The 17,137-nt window shown below is 36.3% G+C and overlaps 3 protein-coding genes across 4 annotated transcripts in view; 2 read left to right on the top strand and 1 right to left on the bottom strand.

Annotated features, from left to right (window-relative positions):
- LOC128681784 (uncharacterized protein) overlaps window positions 1-4,111 on the top strand; it is a 58,518-nt gene extending 54,407 nt beyond the window's left edge. For both annotated transcript variants that reach the window (XM_053765955.2, XM_053765954.2), the window contains exon 21: window positions 248-4,111. In XM_053765955.2, coding sequence (XP_053621930.1) covers window positions 248-328 — 81 coding nt within the window. In that variant the 3' untranslated portion in view covers window positions 329-4,111. The remainder of the gene's footprint in view (window positions 1-247) is intronic.
- A 2,388-nt stretch (window positions 4,112-6,499) lies between these two features.
- Window positions 6,500-17,137, top strand: part of LOC128681802 (uncharacterized protein) — a 74,554-nt gene continuing 63,916 nt past the window's right edge. The window contains exon 1 of the mRNA XM_053765997.1: window positions 6,500-6,604. The gene's annotated coding sequence lies outside the window, so the exon portion shown is untranslated. The remainder of the gene's footprint in view (window positions 6,605-17,137) is intronic.
- Window positions 12,741-15,569, bottom strand: LOC128681704 (S-antigen protein-like). The gene is made up of 3 exons (XM_053765814.2): window positions 15,549-15,569; window positions 14,746-15,105; window positions 12,741-14,694 (listed from the first exon to the last, which is right to left on the bottom strand). Exons 1-3 carry the CDS (start codon window positions 15,567-15,569, stop codon window positions 13,693-13,695), a joined length of 1,383 nt encoding a protein of 460 aa, XP_053621789.2. The 3' UTR covers window positions 12,741-13,692.

Genomic DNA, 17,137 nt, shown 5'->3' with positions numbered 1-17,137 from the left:
TATTTTAGGAATAATAAAATGTTTACTTTGCAATAGGTACTTACATTATTAAATTTTATGCAATTCTTTTTAACTTTATTTGTATATCTTACAGGATATTTGCAGTTTTACCACAACAATATAAATTAAAATATACTTATGTATATTTTGGGAATAATAAAAAAAAGTGCTTTACTTTGCAATAGGTACTTACTTATATTATTAATTTTTATGCATTTTTTTTTAACTTTATTTGTATATCTTACAGGATATTTGCAGTCTCACTTCAAAGGACAAGATCAACTTTCTCGAATACAACATTCGCTTGTATCGTGATTGTCAAAATTGAACGAGTTCCTACATTTCGGGTACATATCAACGTCACCAAAATGTCGGGAAGCAAGGATATAGCAATGACAGACGTCATATCGCCTGAAATAGTGTCAAACTCTAATAATTTTGTAGTAATTTATCATTGAAACAGTCTTGTTTTTATAAGACAGCTAAATCATTTTAGCTAAAGTCTCTTCATAGTCGTATTCCTCATGGCTGAGGGTCGTGGTAATTACGTGGAATGAAACACACACAACAACTTTCTTGGCATAATTAATGGAGTGGTTTGCCATTGCCTTCACCATTTCACACACAAGTTAATAATAATCAACCAATGTGCAGGTTTCCTCACGATGTTTCCCATCACCGGAAGCAAGTGGTGGTCGATGAAAACTACTATATACATGAGTCAGATTGGTATACAAACTCATGCGGCACGAGTAGGATTCGAACCTGGGACCTTTTGATCCACAGGCGGCCGTCTTAACCATTACACCACCACCGCTTCTAAGCTAAAGTAATACATACTTTATTCTCACAATCGCAGATTTAAATTGTGTTGTAACTCGGAATTCTGTGATCACACTTTGCAATATTTTGTAAATGACAGAACGAGACAAAACATACTTTAGCATATTGCTTTTTTTATGAATAAGAAAGCAAGTAAATCTTTACAACCCATTATGATATGATGAGCCCACACTATTCCTTTTCTTTGCAGACTTATTCGTGTTTTTTTGAAGATGTGGGCTCACCATTAGAGATTCGACAAATAAATACACATCACAATAACGTATTGTCAAATCGAATACTCTCCATTTTACTCAATTGTTTGAGCCATCCGAAATATGATAATTATTATGAAATCAAAGAATCTTTTTTTAAGTTACGAAGAATCTCATTTAAGAATGATAGAGAAAATATCTCGTGGAGAAACATCTCATTTATGGCAGAATTAATGATTATACATTTATTTTTTTTAATTTACATATATTGTTAAGTATATAAGTAAGTAAGTAGTTATAATATTTTTGATATTTTCGGTAAATCGGTTTGTGTCTTTTTCAAGACCTGTCAAGAAAAATCAAATCGTTATTTTCTCGTAGAGAATTGAGAATGAATTCCAATTCATACAATAAAGTTACGTAATAATTATCAACTAAGACGTAACAAATATGAAAATGTGAATCTGTTCACATCACAATTAACATCACACAAATTAAATATAATTCGTAAAAACAATAATATTGTCGAGATTTTCAAACGAATTACTGAATTAACCACACATCATACAATATTGTGCACCCACAGATAATTTATTTTATTGTGTTCGCATAAGGGTGTTTAAAAAACTTTATTAGTAAATTAATTATAAGTTTATATATAGCTAATATTAATAAAAACATTCCAAAAGTGCAATTATATATGTCCGTCCGTGCTTAAAAATTATGTATTATAATTGCTTTGAATAAAATCTGTTTAAAATGAACTGAAGATTTAACTTTATTAAAACTAATTTGAGTTAAATTTTGAACTGAAAATATTTACACAAATAGGAATTGATTTTTTACATTTTTTGGTGACAGTTTTTTTTTATGTAAAGATTACAAAATATTTGTTTCCATTAATGTTAAAATAAAATTATCTAATAAATGAAAACAAATCATAGCGTTTAAAATGTAATAATTTGATATAATAAAACATATATTTAATTGATATTTAATTAATTTTTATTTGTAAAATAGATTTTTACGTATTATTCAGCTTTATTTTTTAATGTAAATTTAATTTTTAATTGTAAAATAAGCGGAATACTCAAGAATTATTATTTTTTATCATATATTTTTTTTAATTTGTATCATTAAGGCCATACTTGAGCCATATAGTTGATAAAACCAGTAGATATACAGGGTTAGTTCAAAATCTGCAATTAACGTATAACATTGTTAAGTCATACAAATTTCATAATTTAGTTTTTATTTTTTTTGGGGTATTTTATATCGTATACATTCCACGCCAGTACTTAATTAGAATAAGATTTTGTTAAATCTTAATTTTATGAATTAGATTATATTTTGATGAAAGACGAGTTGTTTTGCCACGAAAATATCATAATTATTTGTTATATAAAACCAATTAGTAATATCATAAATGGAGTTTTATTTTTTACAGTGTCGATTTTATTTAATTTTTTTTAAAAAACATGGAATTGTTGGCACAATTGATATCACTATTGTAATTACACATTTAATTTTTAATAATTACAATTTTTCTTAAAGTAATTGATTGAATACGTACGATTTACTGTCAAAATGAAGTGTTTTAAATATGATTAACTGATTTAATAGTTTTATGTATTATTTGGCAGTATTTACTAAATTATTTTTCTATTAAAGAAAATCAGTTATGTATAGAATTTTAACTGTATAAAGATTTTAATAATATATGAGTAAAATTAGGTAATATAAGTCACGTTCTGATGTATTTGAAACATAGCAATTAGAAAACACTAATTAGTAAAAAAAAAAAACAATTATAATATTTTAGTATGTTTCTTGCCATATTTAAATTTCATCTAACATCTTTTTAGTAATAATTTCGTGTAAAAAATGACGTATGTCTACGCCAGTACACCACAACACTAGGCGCGTCCCGCCCGCGACCCCTCGCGCGGCAGCCAATGGCTATCGAACACGACAATTTAAATTTGATTCCTGCGCGCGCACTACAAATCTAATTTTGTTGTATTCCATTCCTGTCGTTACATTATATTCCAATGTAACAATTTGTATCAACAAGAAAAATATAGTTATCTAGTTTTTATCTACCAATTAGATCCGTAATGAACAGCGTGCATTAATGTGTTTTATCGTAAAAATATTTAAAACGCCTCTTTCTTATTATATTAATATTTATAATAATGTTTGACTGCTCAGGTAATATTAATATTTTATTTTATATTTTAGTCACTTTAAACAATTATTTATTAGGGTATAAATGGTTAAAAAAAAAGTAAAAGCGTAGATTATTAGTTCATATTAATTATTTTTAGATATTGGATCACAACCTTCGTATTAGATATATTGAGTATAATAAAATGTATTTTTACATTTTTGTGGACACGAAATAACATTTATTTTTATCAATTAACTTTTTTTTTTTAATAATTCTATTTCAAGAATCTGAAAGAAGCATGATCGCTGTGTTTTAATTTTGTGAAACAAATATTTAAAATCCTTTATTTTCAACATACAATAGTAAAAAAATCGCCATTTTCTTTACATTGTTTGATATTTTATGCACTAAAATTAATTATAAAATATAAGTAGGTATGCTTAAAAAGGATTTTAATATGCTATTATCATTTTCGAATCTCATACTCCAGGGGGTCTACCATAAAACATAAAATACGCAGCACGTAATTGCGTCCACACGTTCTCCCTTTTTTACACGACACGTGCACGACATAGGAAAAAGAGACAGCGTGTGGACGTTAGTAACGTGCTACGTGTTTTGTTCCGTGGTACGCCTTCAGTAATATTAATAGTCCAAATATTTCATTGCAACACATGAGAAAATATATTAAATTCAGCTTAAACTAATTTATTTCAATGTGAACTCCATCAACTGTATACAATATAATATTATTTTGCTGTCACATTCATTCAAGTCTATTATTGTAATAATAGTTTATTAGCTTAGAAAATAAATACTTAGTGCCTATTTATAATAATGATTATAGATGATTGTTTACGTACTGCTATTTTGAAGATATAAGTGATTAAATTGTAGCAAATTACTATTAAAGTTTCATTTCCAAAATTTTCTGAATGATTTTAAATCCAATCCACTTTTATACTATTGTTACATAGAGGTAAGCGTCTGCGAGTTTGTATATTTGAGGCGGGTAATCTCCGATGTCGTCCGGGGCTTCGCTCCTGTGAGAATTTTGAGATAAAATATAGCCTATAGCAATCTTGGATAATGTACCTTTTTAATGGTGAAAAATTTTTTGAAATCGGTTCGGTAGTTTCGGAGATTATCCGCCTCAAATATTCGAACTCACAAACGCTTACCTCTTTAAAATAATAGTATAGATTGATTTTGGAATTTATTGGTTAAGGATTCGCCTCGTTTGGAGCCGATCCGGGCTGCAAAATCAGATCATGCTTATCATAATAATGTATTGTCATGGATACTGAAGCGACGTGGGAAATTTCAACTCTGTAGGACAACTGGAAGTAGGAGAAATCTAACTTGCAAGATTGTAATAACAAAAACAACAACCGATAATAATAATTTGAGGGGCCCATCCAGTGAGCGGCGAGTCACCACCTGCCACTGAATAGTCAGTTATCATGATTATGGCAGGTGACCGAACTCTTTGCAATAGCCCATTCCCAGTCCATCCAAATTTCACTCTATAGACCAGTACTTCTATCCATTATTCTGCAATAGTTCACACTCCCGCCGAGACCTGCTCATGGGCATATCATTTCATTGGTATATCCGCGAGCGGGTTTTGGCGGGAGACCTACACAACATCAAAACTCTCCAAAGGGCCTCTACGTGTTGGATCCATATCCCCACGCAAGCCTCTCAAAGGACCGGACTTAGTGCTGTGAAGTTATAAAAGGAGATACATAACAATTATTATTATTATCAATAATTAAACCCAAATTTTGTAAATTTGGGAGAAAAAATAAGAAACTAAATAATAATAAATGAACTTCATTAATGAACACATAAATATAAATATAAATATATTAGGACAAATCACACAGATTGAGCTAGCCCAAAGTAGTTCTAGGCTTGTGTTATGGGATACTAACATTTTATAACATAGATATGTTTATCTATATATATATATATATATATATATATATATATATATATATATATATAGATAAACATCCAAGACCCGAGTCAATCAGAAAAAGATCGTTTTCCACCATGACCCGACCGGGGATTGAACCCGGGACCTCTCGGTTCAGACGCAAGCGCTTTACCACTGCGCCACGGAGGTCGTCAGGAGGTACATTAGGTACACAAAGAATAGAGTTTAGGTACATATGGAGCAAAGGCGGACTTATTGTTCAGCAATCTCTTCCAGCGAACCTTTGGGTCGAGAAGAGGAACAAATTAGCAGGGGGGTGGGGGGGGGGGGGCAAAAAACATTGTAAGAAACAAGGTAAGCCCTTCTGGCATGATAGGGACCAACACTCAAATGAGTTTCTTTCGGCAATTCTTATCAGCAATGGCCGTTCCGAAATGCCAGTAGTTTGTAGCTTGTGAGAAATAACTATTTAATATAAAAATTGACGAGAAAAAGTGCCTGTGAAGGTCTAATTTCTGAATAAATGATTTGAATTTGAATTTGACATACATTTACTTACATAAATAGAAAGTGTAGCGGTGAATAATAACGAACGACATGTTTGCAATGAATTTGATTAATTTAATGTGTAGTTTACTGTACAGTATAAGGTCCGGTCCACCTTGACCCTTGTCTGGTAAACAATGGGCAAGTAAATAATTGGCGTCACCATTTACTTAAAACCAATGCTGTCCTATCAATATTCCAAGTGTCAAAGATGCCTGATTTTGTTGCTCAAAATTCAAATTTTTTCGTGCATGGATTTGATAATTATTTTCTTTCTTTTCGAGTGTGTTAATGAGATACATAAATCATTATTTTAGAGATTATCGTAAGGAACTAGCTATATTACACAATGTCAAATTCAGATGTGGACTTATTCAGACGTGTGTAACCATATAATAGTATAAAATCACTTCCCTCTGTCCCTATACAGGGTTACTGGTATCTAACGCATAACCTTCCAAAAGCGCATAAGGTAAAAGCGCATAGTAGTTATATGTTTCGCGGATTTATCTTGCAAATTCTTTTTTGGTTCACCATCTTGTTCGGTATCTGATGGTACTGAAAATTAGCGTCATGGCTCTCCGTCACGGCACAAGCTGAGTGGTACCCTTTTGTAGCATATTGTACCTTTGTAATATTAACATTTTGTTCATTTTCTGTGATGTATATTAGTATGTTATGAATAAATTCAATTCTATTTCTAAATAGAGGCATCAAAAATTTCTTAACAGTGTGAGCTGCAGTATTATATTATAGATTTATGTGAATGACTGTACTAGGGCAATAGTTGAAGATGGAAGCCTCAATTTATTCAGTTATCATTACGAAGACGTCGTAATAATACCTGTGTTTAGTGTCGTGAGACTGTGTGTAGACTATTAGTGAAGTGTTGTTTTGGCGGTAAAATAGGTGAGTTATTTTTTCAATTTCACGACTGGCTGAATTTGAAATATTTCGAACCGGGTTTTTTTTTTTAAAGTTGCTTTATTATGTACTTAGTGTTTTTTTTTAATTGTATGCGATTGGCTGGCGAAGATGATTTTTTAAATAAGTTTAGCTTTTTTTGCTACAAACGCTGCGTTTACGTTCTTTTTATCTGTTTATAATTAAAATATCTTGTTGGAAAACAATTATCTAATAGTGAAGTGAGTGTAGATATTTTGACGGTGAAAAGGTGAGTTTATTTTACAATACAATTGCAACATAATCAAAATTTAAAAAAAAAGAATTAAAATGACAAAAGAAAGCAATTTTTTTAAATGTAACTTAAATAATCAATTAAGTTAAATTAAAAAAAAATGTCTTTTGTAAGTAACAATGCTAATGTGTAACTTAAAAATAGATTTATTTATAGCAAGACTGCCCAGGATAACGACTCATTTATTCCATTGCATTATACAAAAAAAAATGTATAAATAAATATAATCATTATCAATATACATTATACCCAAGAATCTATCACATATTATGAATATTTTATACTATTCTTGTATCTAGAGCAAATAAAAATAAAAATAAACCGGTTTATGCGCGCGGAATTTTTCCCATGTTTGAACTTTAGACGGCCATTATTTGTGTCAATGTTAAAACGAAGGTAATGCAATTAAGACTCTATAATTTTTGACGTAAAGCCTTATTCAGCTTGCCTCTGTTTACATTCATATTTCGAATGGATACTAATCATATATTTTTTTAAGGACCATTGAGAATCAAAATTATATTACCTTACTCACAGACTTATAACTTGATGTCTGTGACCTTACTAATATTTTAAATAGGAAAGTTTTGTATGTTTGTTAAGAATTTACTCAAAAACTTTCTCTCCTATTTTGGCGTTGTCGGCATTCGGGGATGTCGCCGCGTTACCTAGGTCAGTATAACGAAGTGGTTTGCCATTGATTTCACCATTTCACACAAAAGTTAATGATCAACCAGTGTTCAGGTTTCCTCACCTCCTGCATTGCAAGACAATTCGTATTCCCAGTTCGTAACACAGAAAATTGAGGATAATTACAGAAAAAATATAAAGAGAATTATATTTTTATTGAGGTAAAGTGCTTGCCTCTGAACCGAGAGGTCCGGTTTCGAACCCCGGTTGGGCCATGATGGAAAATGATCTTTTTCTGATTGGCCCGAGTCTTGGATGTTTATCAATGAGTTTGTAATAAAATACAGTATCGTTGAGTTAGTATCCCATAACACGTCTCGAATCCCAATCAAGTCTCGAACTTACTTTGGGGCTAGCTCAATCTGTGTGATTTGTCCTTATAAGTATATTTATTTCTTTATTTAATTATCTGATTCTAAGTTGCGTTTGGTAGTTAGTAGCATAACATATAAAGCGGTTGTGGTGTCATGGTTAAGACGCGCGCCTGTGAACCGGAAAGTCTTTGGTTCGAATCCTACTCGTGCCACATGAGTTTTTATACCAATTTGACTCATGTATAGTAGTTTTCATCGACCACCACTTGCTTCCGGTGAAGGAAAACATCGTGAGGAAACCTGCACACTGGTGGACAGTTTAGTTCACTAGTGTGTATGCGACTACCTGCCACTATATGGCGGTAGGTAGTCGTAAAACGTCACGTCAGATGCCTTTAGGCGACTTGAATAAAATCTGACACCAGTGTTAGTAATAACGTACTTGATGAGGCGTATATAAAGAATAGAATTTCATATGCGTGCAAACTATGAATACGCTATGGTCAATGATGTGACGTCAATTTAGTCCACAAATAGACATATCTACGTTAGAGAATCCGGTTTATTCACGTCATTATTATTTGCGCAAGCGCAGGCGTGCGGATTATAAGTTAAAACTTCGTACCCTATCGTTCCTTTTGTAGACATCATAAGTATTATTTTCACTGTGATGTGATGTTATAAACATTTAATTTTCTATGTAAATAATATTTTATCATAGCTGCTGAGATTTAACAACTTTTTTTGTAAAATCAGTTATTTTAACTACTCTACTCGATAAATCGCCATTGTCTATTAGACTTTTTGACCAAATACTACGGATTTTGCGCACTTTCAGGATAAAAAGTTACATATTATAATAATTCCAAGGTATCAGCTACCTCAATACCAAATTTCATAAAATTGGCACAGCCGTATGTATGTAATGTATGTATGTATGTATGTATGATGTATGCATGACTGTGTACCTACTTCTTATTATTTAAGAGCTACGCTTGCCTCTCTATCGTCGGCTTTTAAGGTCTCGATACGACACGACACTAAGTGCCGTGAATCCCAAGAGAGGAGAAACAAATAATCATAACCACAAAATAATGTAGTAAATTAAAAAAATAAAACAATTTTTTTCCATGAAATTTAATATTGGTTGCACCAAATGTTCCGCTCTCACTCTGCAAAATGACATTCATTGAAATATGAGCTTTAAAGTTTTCCCTGTAGCATACTTTACATTGACAACATAAAATATAAAAACTTCACATTCCAATGAACTACAAAAAGTCCCGCAAGATGTGGAGATATTGGCCACGTTGTTTTTGTTACCAACTGTGGTGTTACGTTACGGTCATTAATCGTAAGTCTATCCAACAGCGACGCCAAAAATGCTTGATACAATATCTCTTATCACTCCGTAACCACCTTCTGCGACTGCTTTGGAACCGCAAGCTAATTTACCCAAATTAGTATGGCATATACTGTTATCAATATATCTAGGACCACCACCAGGCCCACCTGGTCCTCCGGGACCACCAGGACCACCAGGACCACCAGGCCCACCAGGTCCGCCAGGTCCACCGGGTCCACCGGGTCCTCCTGGACCACCAGGCCCGCCTGGCCCGCCTGGACCTCCGGGCCCACCCGGTAGACCAGGTGGTCCACCGGGGCCTCCAGGTCCACCAGGACCTCCAGGGCCACCAGGACCTCCAGGACCACCCGGCCCTCCAGGTCCGCCAGGACCCCAAGGATGACTAGGTATACCTGGTGGGCCACCAGGTCCACCAGGTCCACCTGGACCTCCAGGGCCGCCAGGTCCCCCGGGTCCCCCAGGACCGAAAGGATATCCGGGTAAGGGAGGTGGGCCACCAGGTCCACCTGGCCCACCTGGTCCTCCAGGACCACCTGGACCACCAGGACCACCAGGCCCACCTGGTCCGCCTGGACCGAAAGGGAATCCAGGAATTCCTGGAGGACCACCGGGTCCCCCAGGTCCACCTGGGCCTCCAGGACCACCAGGCCCTCCTGGGCCTCCAGGACCAAAAGGCCATCCAGGAATACCAGGTGGGCCACCGGGTCCACCTGGCCCACCTGGTCCTCCAGGACCTCCAGGGCCTCCCGGGCCGCCAGGGCCGAAAGGCATACCTGGTAAAATTGGAATCACTGGATAGCCGCCGGGCCCACCTGGCCCACCCGGACCTCCAGGACCACCAGGCCCACCAGGCCCACCTGGACCTCCGGGACCAATTGGAATATACTGCTTAGTATCGATACCTATTTTCATTTTTGGTAACCAACCAAATATAGATCCAAGCGAACGCCCCACAGGACGGATTGGATAAACATTGTTTTTAACAAATTGCAAAATGCATGGACTTGGGTGCAGAACCTTTAAATTCGGATTTCCTATCTGCGCTCTTATATAATCTTCACGACTATAGGTAACCACGTCGGATCCGCAAACCACATCATCAGATTCCAGATCTTCATCGTCGACTGTCTTTTCGAATTTGCCGTATAAATGACCTGGTGGGATGTTAATTTTTGACTCGGGTTTTTTCATAATATTTGACCCTATAACATTGAGCGCCGCTACCATTTGTTGGAAAGTCTTCGAGCATGGCCCCTCGTGGAGCAATTTCAGTGAGGGTTCTTCAATTTTAGCTATCTTTAAACCTTCCTGTGTGTACGTGCGGGTATTATTTGCACACAGCTCTGTTGGTGTTGTGATATTTGTTGAATTCAAATCCCCAATAGTGACGATCGTTTGGAACAGCAAAAGAAATATTAGACCTGCGGATATAAAAAGCTAGTTTAATTAATATCATTAAGTATCAATCAATGACAGTGATGATTGACGACCTCGGTAGCGCAGTGTTATATTCACGCGTGCGCAGTCGCACGCAAAAAATAGTAAGACATTTATTTTTGCCGAATAATAATTTTTTTCTTTCAACTTACCCCTCCATCGCGTACACGACATATCTGACTAGACAATCATGAAGCAGTGGATTAATGATTATTGAAAATTTAATTAACTTTGAAAAGTAGTTATATATTTCGACTACTTCTGTCGATAATAGAGAATGATAATTTTCGTCCCTTATCATTTCGGCCCGTTCGCGATAGGTACTTCTGAAAAAATACACAATTATGTAACAACTAAATTAAACGAAAATTAAAACTAAATTATAAATTATACGGTACAGGTGTACTCACATAAAATCATCTGCGGGCCTGCAAGTTTCGAAATCCCTTTTATTATATGCGTTAGCGAAATATTGCTGACCTCCACTAAGAGTCGGTTGCAATAGTCTACTTTGACGTTAACTTTAGTCTGTTCAGTAAAATACAAAGTACGCCATTTTATCTAAGGTTGGCGGCTTTATTGCAGTATTGCATGCCGAAAGCTGTACTTACATGTTATATTACTGATAAAAAATTATACATAAATTTATATTTAAAAAATAGTAAGCCCTTCTGGCATAATAGGGACCAACACTGTTTGAATGAGTTTCTTTCGGCATTTCTTCTCAGCAGTGGTCGTTCCGAAATGCTAGTAGTTTGTAGCTTTGGTAAACATCATTTAATTTAGAATATGACGTGAAAAAGTGCCTGTGAAGGCCTAATTTCTGAATAAATGATTTGATTTTGATTTTGAAAGGTAAAAAAATGTAGCGGTACTATTTCTATCTATATAAAATCACTATGTTACCTACATTTGCAATAAATAATTTGATTTAGTCTGTCCAGTAAAATGCAAAGTACGCCATTTTGTCTAAACGTTGGCGGTTTAAAATTAACTAAATAACACTTGGACGAACATTTTTAGGACGAAACTACTACACTAATTCATTTTGCCATGTTACATTGGATACGAGATAACTTTATATGTATCGAATTTGGTAATCAAGTATTGCAGCTCGTTTGCCAAATTATTCATTATTGTTAGTTACCATGCTGGAGTGAGCCGCTACTTCTCCCGCGCAAATTATAAAAGGCAATCAAGAATGTGCCATTGCCCATTCTTGAACTAAAGTGTGTTTTGAACCTTCAGGAGCTAAAAATTTAAAGTTGTAATGCCACAATTAAAATTATTGTTTTTTTTTTTATTTCGCAAAATATTGAATTCTTATAATGTTGAGTTATATGTTCAGGCTTATGGCTGTATAAGTTCACAGTCATAACCTAACTTTTTAATTTTAATAAAGTGTCAAAGATGTCAACGTCACTTCAACTTTGTCTGATGAAATTGGCGCGCGTTTTGACCGATTTAAATGTAAAAAATGTAAATAACTAGATGTTGCCCGAAACTTCGCTGCCTTGGGAATATTGAGATAAAATATATTCTATATCAATCTTGGATAATGAAACTTTCTAATGGTGAAAGATTTTTAAAAATCAGTTTGTTAGTTTCGCCTCAAACATACAAACTCCCAAACGCTTACCTCTTTTTGGCTATACTCCATCTGATACTTTTTCTAAAGTCAAAAATACATATTTATATGGACCTTGTATGACAGTAATGTATTATGACGTCACGGATTTTAGAGTAAATATCATTCCTAATATACTTTTATGAGACCGAAAAAAATATGAATCTCGTAAATAAAACTGAACAATTATTGTGACATTATTTCAAAAAGTGGGCCCTCAGACCACGCGCACATTACATTATTTTTTTTAGTTATTTAAATATCTATATGCATTTTATTATATAGCCTGTCAAGTAGCCAGATTTTTAGAAAACTCAGTTTATATAATTGTTATATTTGTTATTGTCAAATTATGACTTGATTCGATTGGTCTTTACAAGGATAAAATGGAAATCGCATTTTATATGGAACCAACAATTTATTTTTCATAAATTTTATTTTTGAACAAGCTTTGATTCTTGTCAGAGAGATCTTATTGCTTTCATTGTGTGACAAAAGATTTCCTTACAGTAAATGGTTGCGGAGTTCCCACGTCAGGAGCCGTTCCTGGATGTCATGCTTATCATAATAATGCATGTCGTTCTAAACGTGTGTACAAAATTTCAGATCAATCGGTAGAAGATAATCTGCTTCAAACTTGAGTTGCCAGATTCCACCCGAGACATAGGGACACACAAGTATATGTATATACATAAATAGTTACATAGCGGGTAAGTTAAATAAAAGCTTGCAAAAATTAATCGAAACTTTCGAATTTACGGTTTAGGTTGGAAAATCTTCAAATTGGCCTTGATATAATAATAACACGTCTATATTTGGTCATATAAATAAATAAAAAGTGTGAATAAAAATGTTTTTTTTTTTTTAAGATATTTTTTAACAATGCTTCTTCCTTTCCCTCGTAATCCAAAAGCTACAATCATGAGCAAAGCAACTTAAAGCAAAATTCTTAACCTTCCTTAAATACATACTATAAAGTCATCTAAATTCTCGTCAAAATCAAAAACTACTGCGCGGATTTTCATACGATTTGAACTAATAGATAATGTGATTCCTGGAGAAACTTCAGGTGTATAATTTATTGTGTTTTACCCGAGCAAAGTTAGGAAGAAATTACTAATATCACCACACCATCGTATAGAGTTTCATTCAGAGAACTTGACATGCAATTGAGTGGACATCATATATACATATTATAAAACAAAGTCCTATGCCGCGTCTGTCTGTCCATTCGCGATAAACTCAAAAACTACAGCACGGATTTTCATGCGGTTTTCACCAATAGGTAGCGTGGTTACTGAGGAAGGTTTAGGTGTAAAATTTATTATTTTTTTACATGGCCCGCTTGGAAATTCTAAAGTTGAACTAGTGTAAGTGATTCTTAGTTTTGGGCTTGCTATGTCCGCCGCGTGTCTGCGAACGTGTTAACCCAGCAATACCCATAACATCCTTGAAAATACCATAGCTGCCTTCTATGGCTTTTTTAGCCCCACAAGCTACTTTACCCAAGTGTGAATCACATACATCTCCTTTTAGCGGTCTGTGATTATAATAATAACCATCATAGCCACCATAACCACCGGGGCCTCCCGCTCCGCCTGGTCCGCCCGGGCCCCCTGGTCCCCCTGGACCTCCTGGACCCCCTGCTCCACCTGGTCCACCAGGACCACCAGGACCACCTGGCCCACCAGGGCCACCAGGTCCACCTGGACCACCTGGCCCACCAGGTCCTCCAGGACCTCCGGGGCCACCAGGGCCACCAGGACCTCCAGGTCCCCCTGGACCACTAGGCCCACCAGGCCCTCCAGGTGTTCCAGGAAGGCCTGGACGACCAGTCCCTCCAGGAGTTCCACCAGGGCCACCGGAACCACCAGGGCCTCCAGGGCCTCCTGAACCTCCAGGACCCCCTGGACCACTTGGACCACTTGGTTCTGCATCTTCATCAAGATCTTCAGTCTTTTCAGAAGGCTCATCAATTTTTTCAGCTGACCCATCTGGGCCATCAGGGCCTCCAGGAACCCCTGGGCCTTCAGGTGCCCCTGGCTCACTTGGATTTCTAGACTCTCCGGGATTTTCTGGATGTTCTGTAGCATCACCTTCTATAGTTGGGCCATCTGGACCTCCAGGGCCTTCAGGACCTTCTGACTCACCTGGACCTTCTGACTCACCTGGACCTTCTGACTCACCTGGACTTTCTGTCACATCTGGACTTTCAGACCCACCTGGACCTTTGGGCTCTTCGATCCTTTTAGGAGGCTCGGGCTCATCTATTTTTTTGAGGAGGGCCTCCAGGACCACCAGGGCCTCCGGGCCCACCAGGGCCTCCAGGACCACCAGGGCCACCAGGACCTCCTGGCCCACCTGGACCTAAGAGCTCACCGGGTATACCAGGTGGACCACCAGGACCACCGGGACCACCAGGACCACCAGGGCCGCCAGGTCCTCCAGGCCCTCCTGGACCTGCAGGTTGACCTGGTAAACCAGTAGGACCCCCGGGTCCACCAGGTCCTCCAGGCCCTCCTGGGCCTCCTGGGCCTCCAGGACCTCCGGGCCCTCCTGGCCCCCCTGGACCTCCAAGCTTACCGGGTATGCCAGGTGGACCACCAGGACCTCCTGGACCCCCAGGACCACCGGGACCTCCAGGCCCCGCTGGACCGCCAGGACCTCCAGGTGTACCAGGGGCAGCTGGGGGACCTCCAGGCCCACCAGGGCCACCTGGCCCACCTGGTCCACCTGGACCTCCAGGCCCACCAGGACCTCCAGGCAAATAAGGTATACCTGGCGGTGGAATATATATTGGAGGAGGCCCTACAGCACCTTGGTGATAATGATGATGATGATGATGATACTCCTGTTTTATTTTCCTATCACCTGGTCTTGGAAAGATTATTTTTGGTATCAATCCGAACACGCTGCCGAGGCAACGGCGACCCGCCGGGCAACTGTTGTCCGAATTTTCGATAAATTTTAAAACACACGATCCTGGATGCAATTCTTTTAGGTTAATATTGCGCATTTGTGCCGATTTAAATTCTTTACGACTATAAGTAACAGCATCAGTTCCGCAAACTAAATCCGAATTTGGAACTAAATTTGATGATGTAGTTGGTAATTCTGATTTAATTGTATATACTTTGTCATATTTTCCATATAATCGACCTGGTACTCTGTGCATCTTTAATTTCGTCTGAAACGGTGTTGAATTAAGTGGTGTCGCTGACCGTTTGAAAGTCTTTGAACATGGTCCTTCGTGGAGTAATTTCAGAAATGGCAATGATAGTGTAGCCGCGTTAACACCGTCTTTTGTGTAGGTGTTACGACAAACTTCTGCCGTTGACGACTTCAGATCTCCAAATGTGGTGATTGTTTGAAATATCAAAATGAACAATACATCTGTTGGAGATAAAACAAATTATATAACTAAAGATGACGTTATTATAACTGCATGTGACAGAACGATTTGATAAGTCTTAAAAGATCAGATTTAAACTTATGAAGTTACATCAGGCAAAAGAATAAAGGGACGTCGTGTCATATCAAGAAGTGTAATTAACTACGCAGAGAGCAATGGTAAGGAATCCATCGACAAGAGCCTCGCTCTTAAATTAGGTAATAATGATTTAAAAACATATTAGCGACTTATTCCGTTTCTCGTGTAAGAACATTGAAAATAAGTCTTAACTTTTTTTGTACAAGGCAAAGATTGTAAATATGCAAACGTCTACATTTCAAACAGTTTTTATGGGAAGAGAATTTTGTTAGGAAACTTTACGCTCTAGTTCAACAGTAATGGTATGTTTAATGGATATGACGAAGATTATCCAGAAAAAAAAATGCTTAATTAAAGTATAACATACAGCTTTTTATTAAGAAGAAGACCTCTTCTTCTTAATAAAAAGCTGAATGAAAAGGACATAAGACAGTGACCTCACTGTCTATGTCTCTCTCTCTCTCTCGTCTGATCTCATAAGGTCCGCTATCCTGCTTTTCTCTTTTACTACGTACTGTATCATTAATCGTCAAACCATTAGCTGGAATATCATCCTTGACGACATCAAGCCAGCAGTTATATATCTTGTGCTCTGGCAAGTTACACGGCTAACATTTCCCATAGAGGTGTTGTTACCTTTCCAAAACATGGTTTTAACTATTACATTAGTTCAAAAATGTAATTAGGTATTGTTAGTGTTCAACATCCAACTTCGACCAATTGTTATCAATGCAGTTATGGAGCTACAATGCAAGAAGAGTTAATTCTAATAATTGGCAATCAAAAAGCTTGAAATTTCTTACTTAAAATTACTAATGAATTGAAATCATATTCCTTTTGGAAAAATTGAAAATTTCTCTCAAGATAGTATCAGAAATTTGTCAAGAAATATTACAGTTGACACATAGTTTTCTTGACGATTCAATTTTGAGTGGATTTGCTTTCTCGAATATGACATCATAAATTGACCCATAATGTGTACGCTTACATATATCTATTTGGAAGATGTTTTTATGTTGTCGGTTAATGTTTTATTTCTTTTTATTTATTCAGTGTTGTATCTTTTATCTGAGATACAAACTTATTCACAGCAGTGACGTCAATCGGGCCATACATTGTTAGTGTAATCGTGTCTAAATTTAATCACAGCTGCATGACTTATGTTGTAAGGCTTAAATTTAATGCATTAGAAACCAGATTAAACATGGTCGGTGCATAATTTACTATCATGTTTACAAAATTAAGGATCTTAGTTATCAGAATAAACAGTAATAATACTTATAATGTATTTTCCTTCCACAGCAATCGTCAATCAATTTC

The sequence above is a fragment of the Plodia interpunctella genome, chromosome 28, assembly GCF_027563975.2.
Source record: "Plodia interpunctella isolate USDA-ARS_2022_Savannah chromosome 28, ilPloInte3.2, whole genome shotgun sequence".
Lineage (NCBI taxonomy): Eukaryota > Metazoa > Arthropoda > Insecta > Lepidoptera > Pyralidae > Plodia > Plodia interpunctella.
Note: the sequence above shows the minus strand (reverse complement) of the source record. Positions and strands in the feature narration are given on the sequence as shown.

Bases quoted from the DNA above. Each gene is read 5' to 3' on its own strand.
- LOC128681704 (XM_053765814.2), bottom strand. From the start codon at position 15,569: ATGTTCAAAGACTTTCAAACG. The intron at 15,106-15,548 runs GTCAGCGACACC...TTCCACCGCCAG, and splicing joins TGTTCAAAGACTTTCAAACG to GTATACCTTATTTGCCTGGA. The intron at 14,695-14,745 runs GTGGTCCCGGTG...GTGAGCTCTTAG, and splicing joins TGGCGGCCCTGGTGGTCCTG to GTCCAGGTGGGCCAGGAGGT.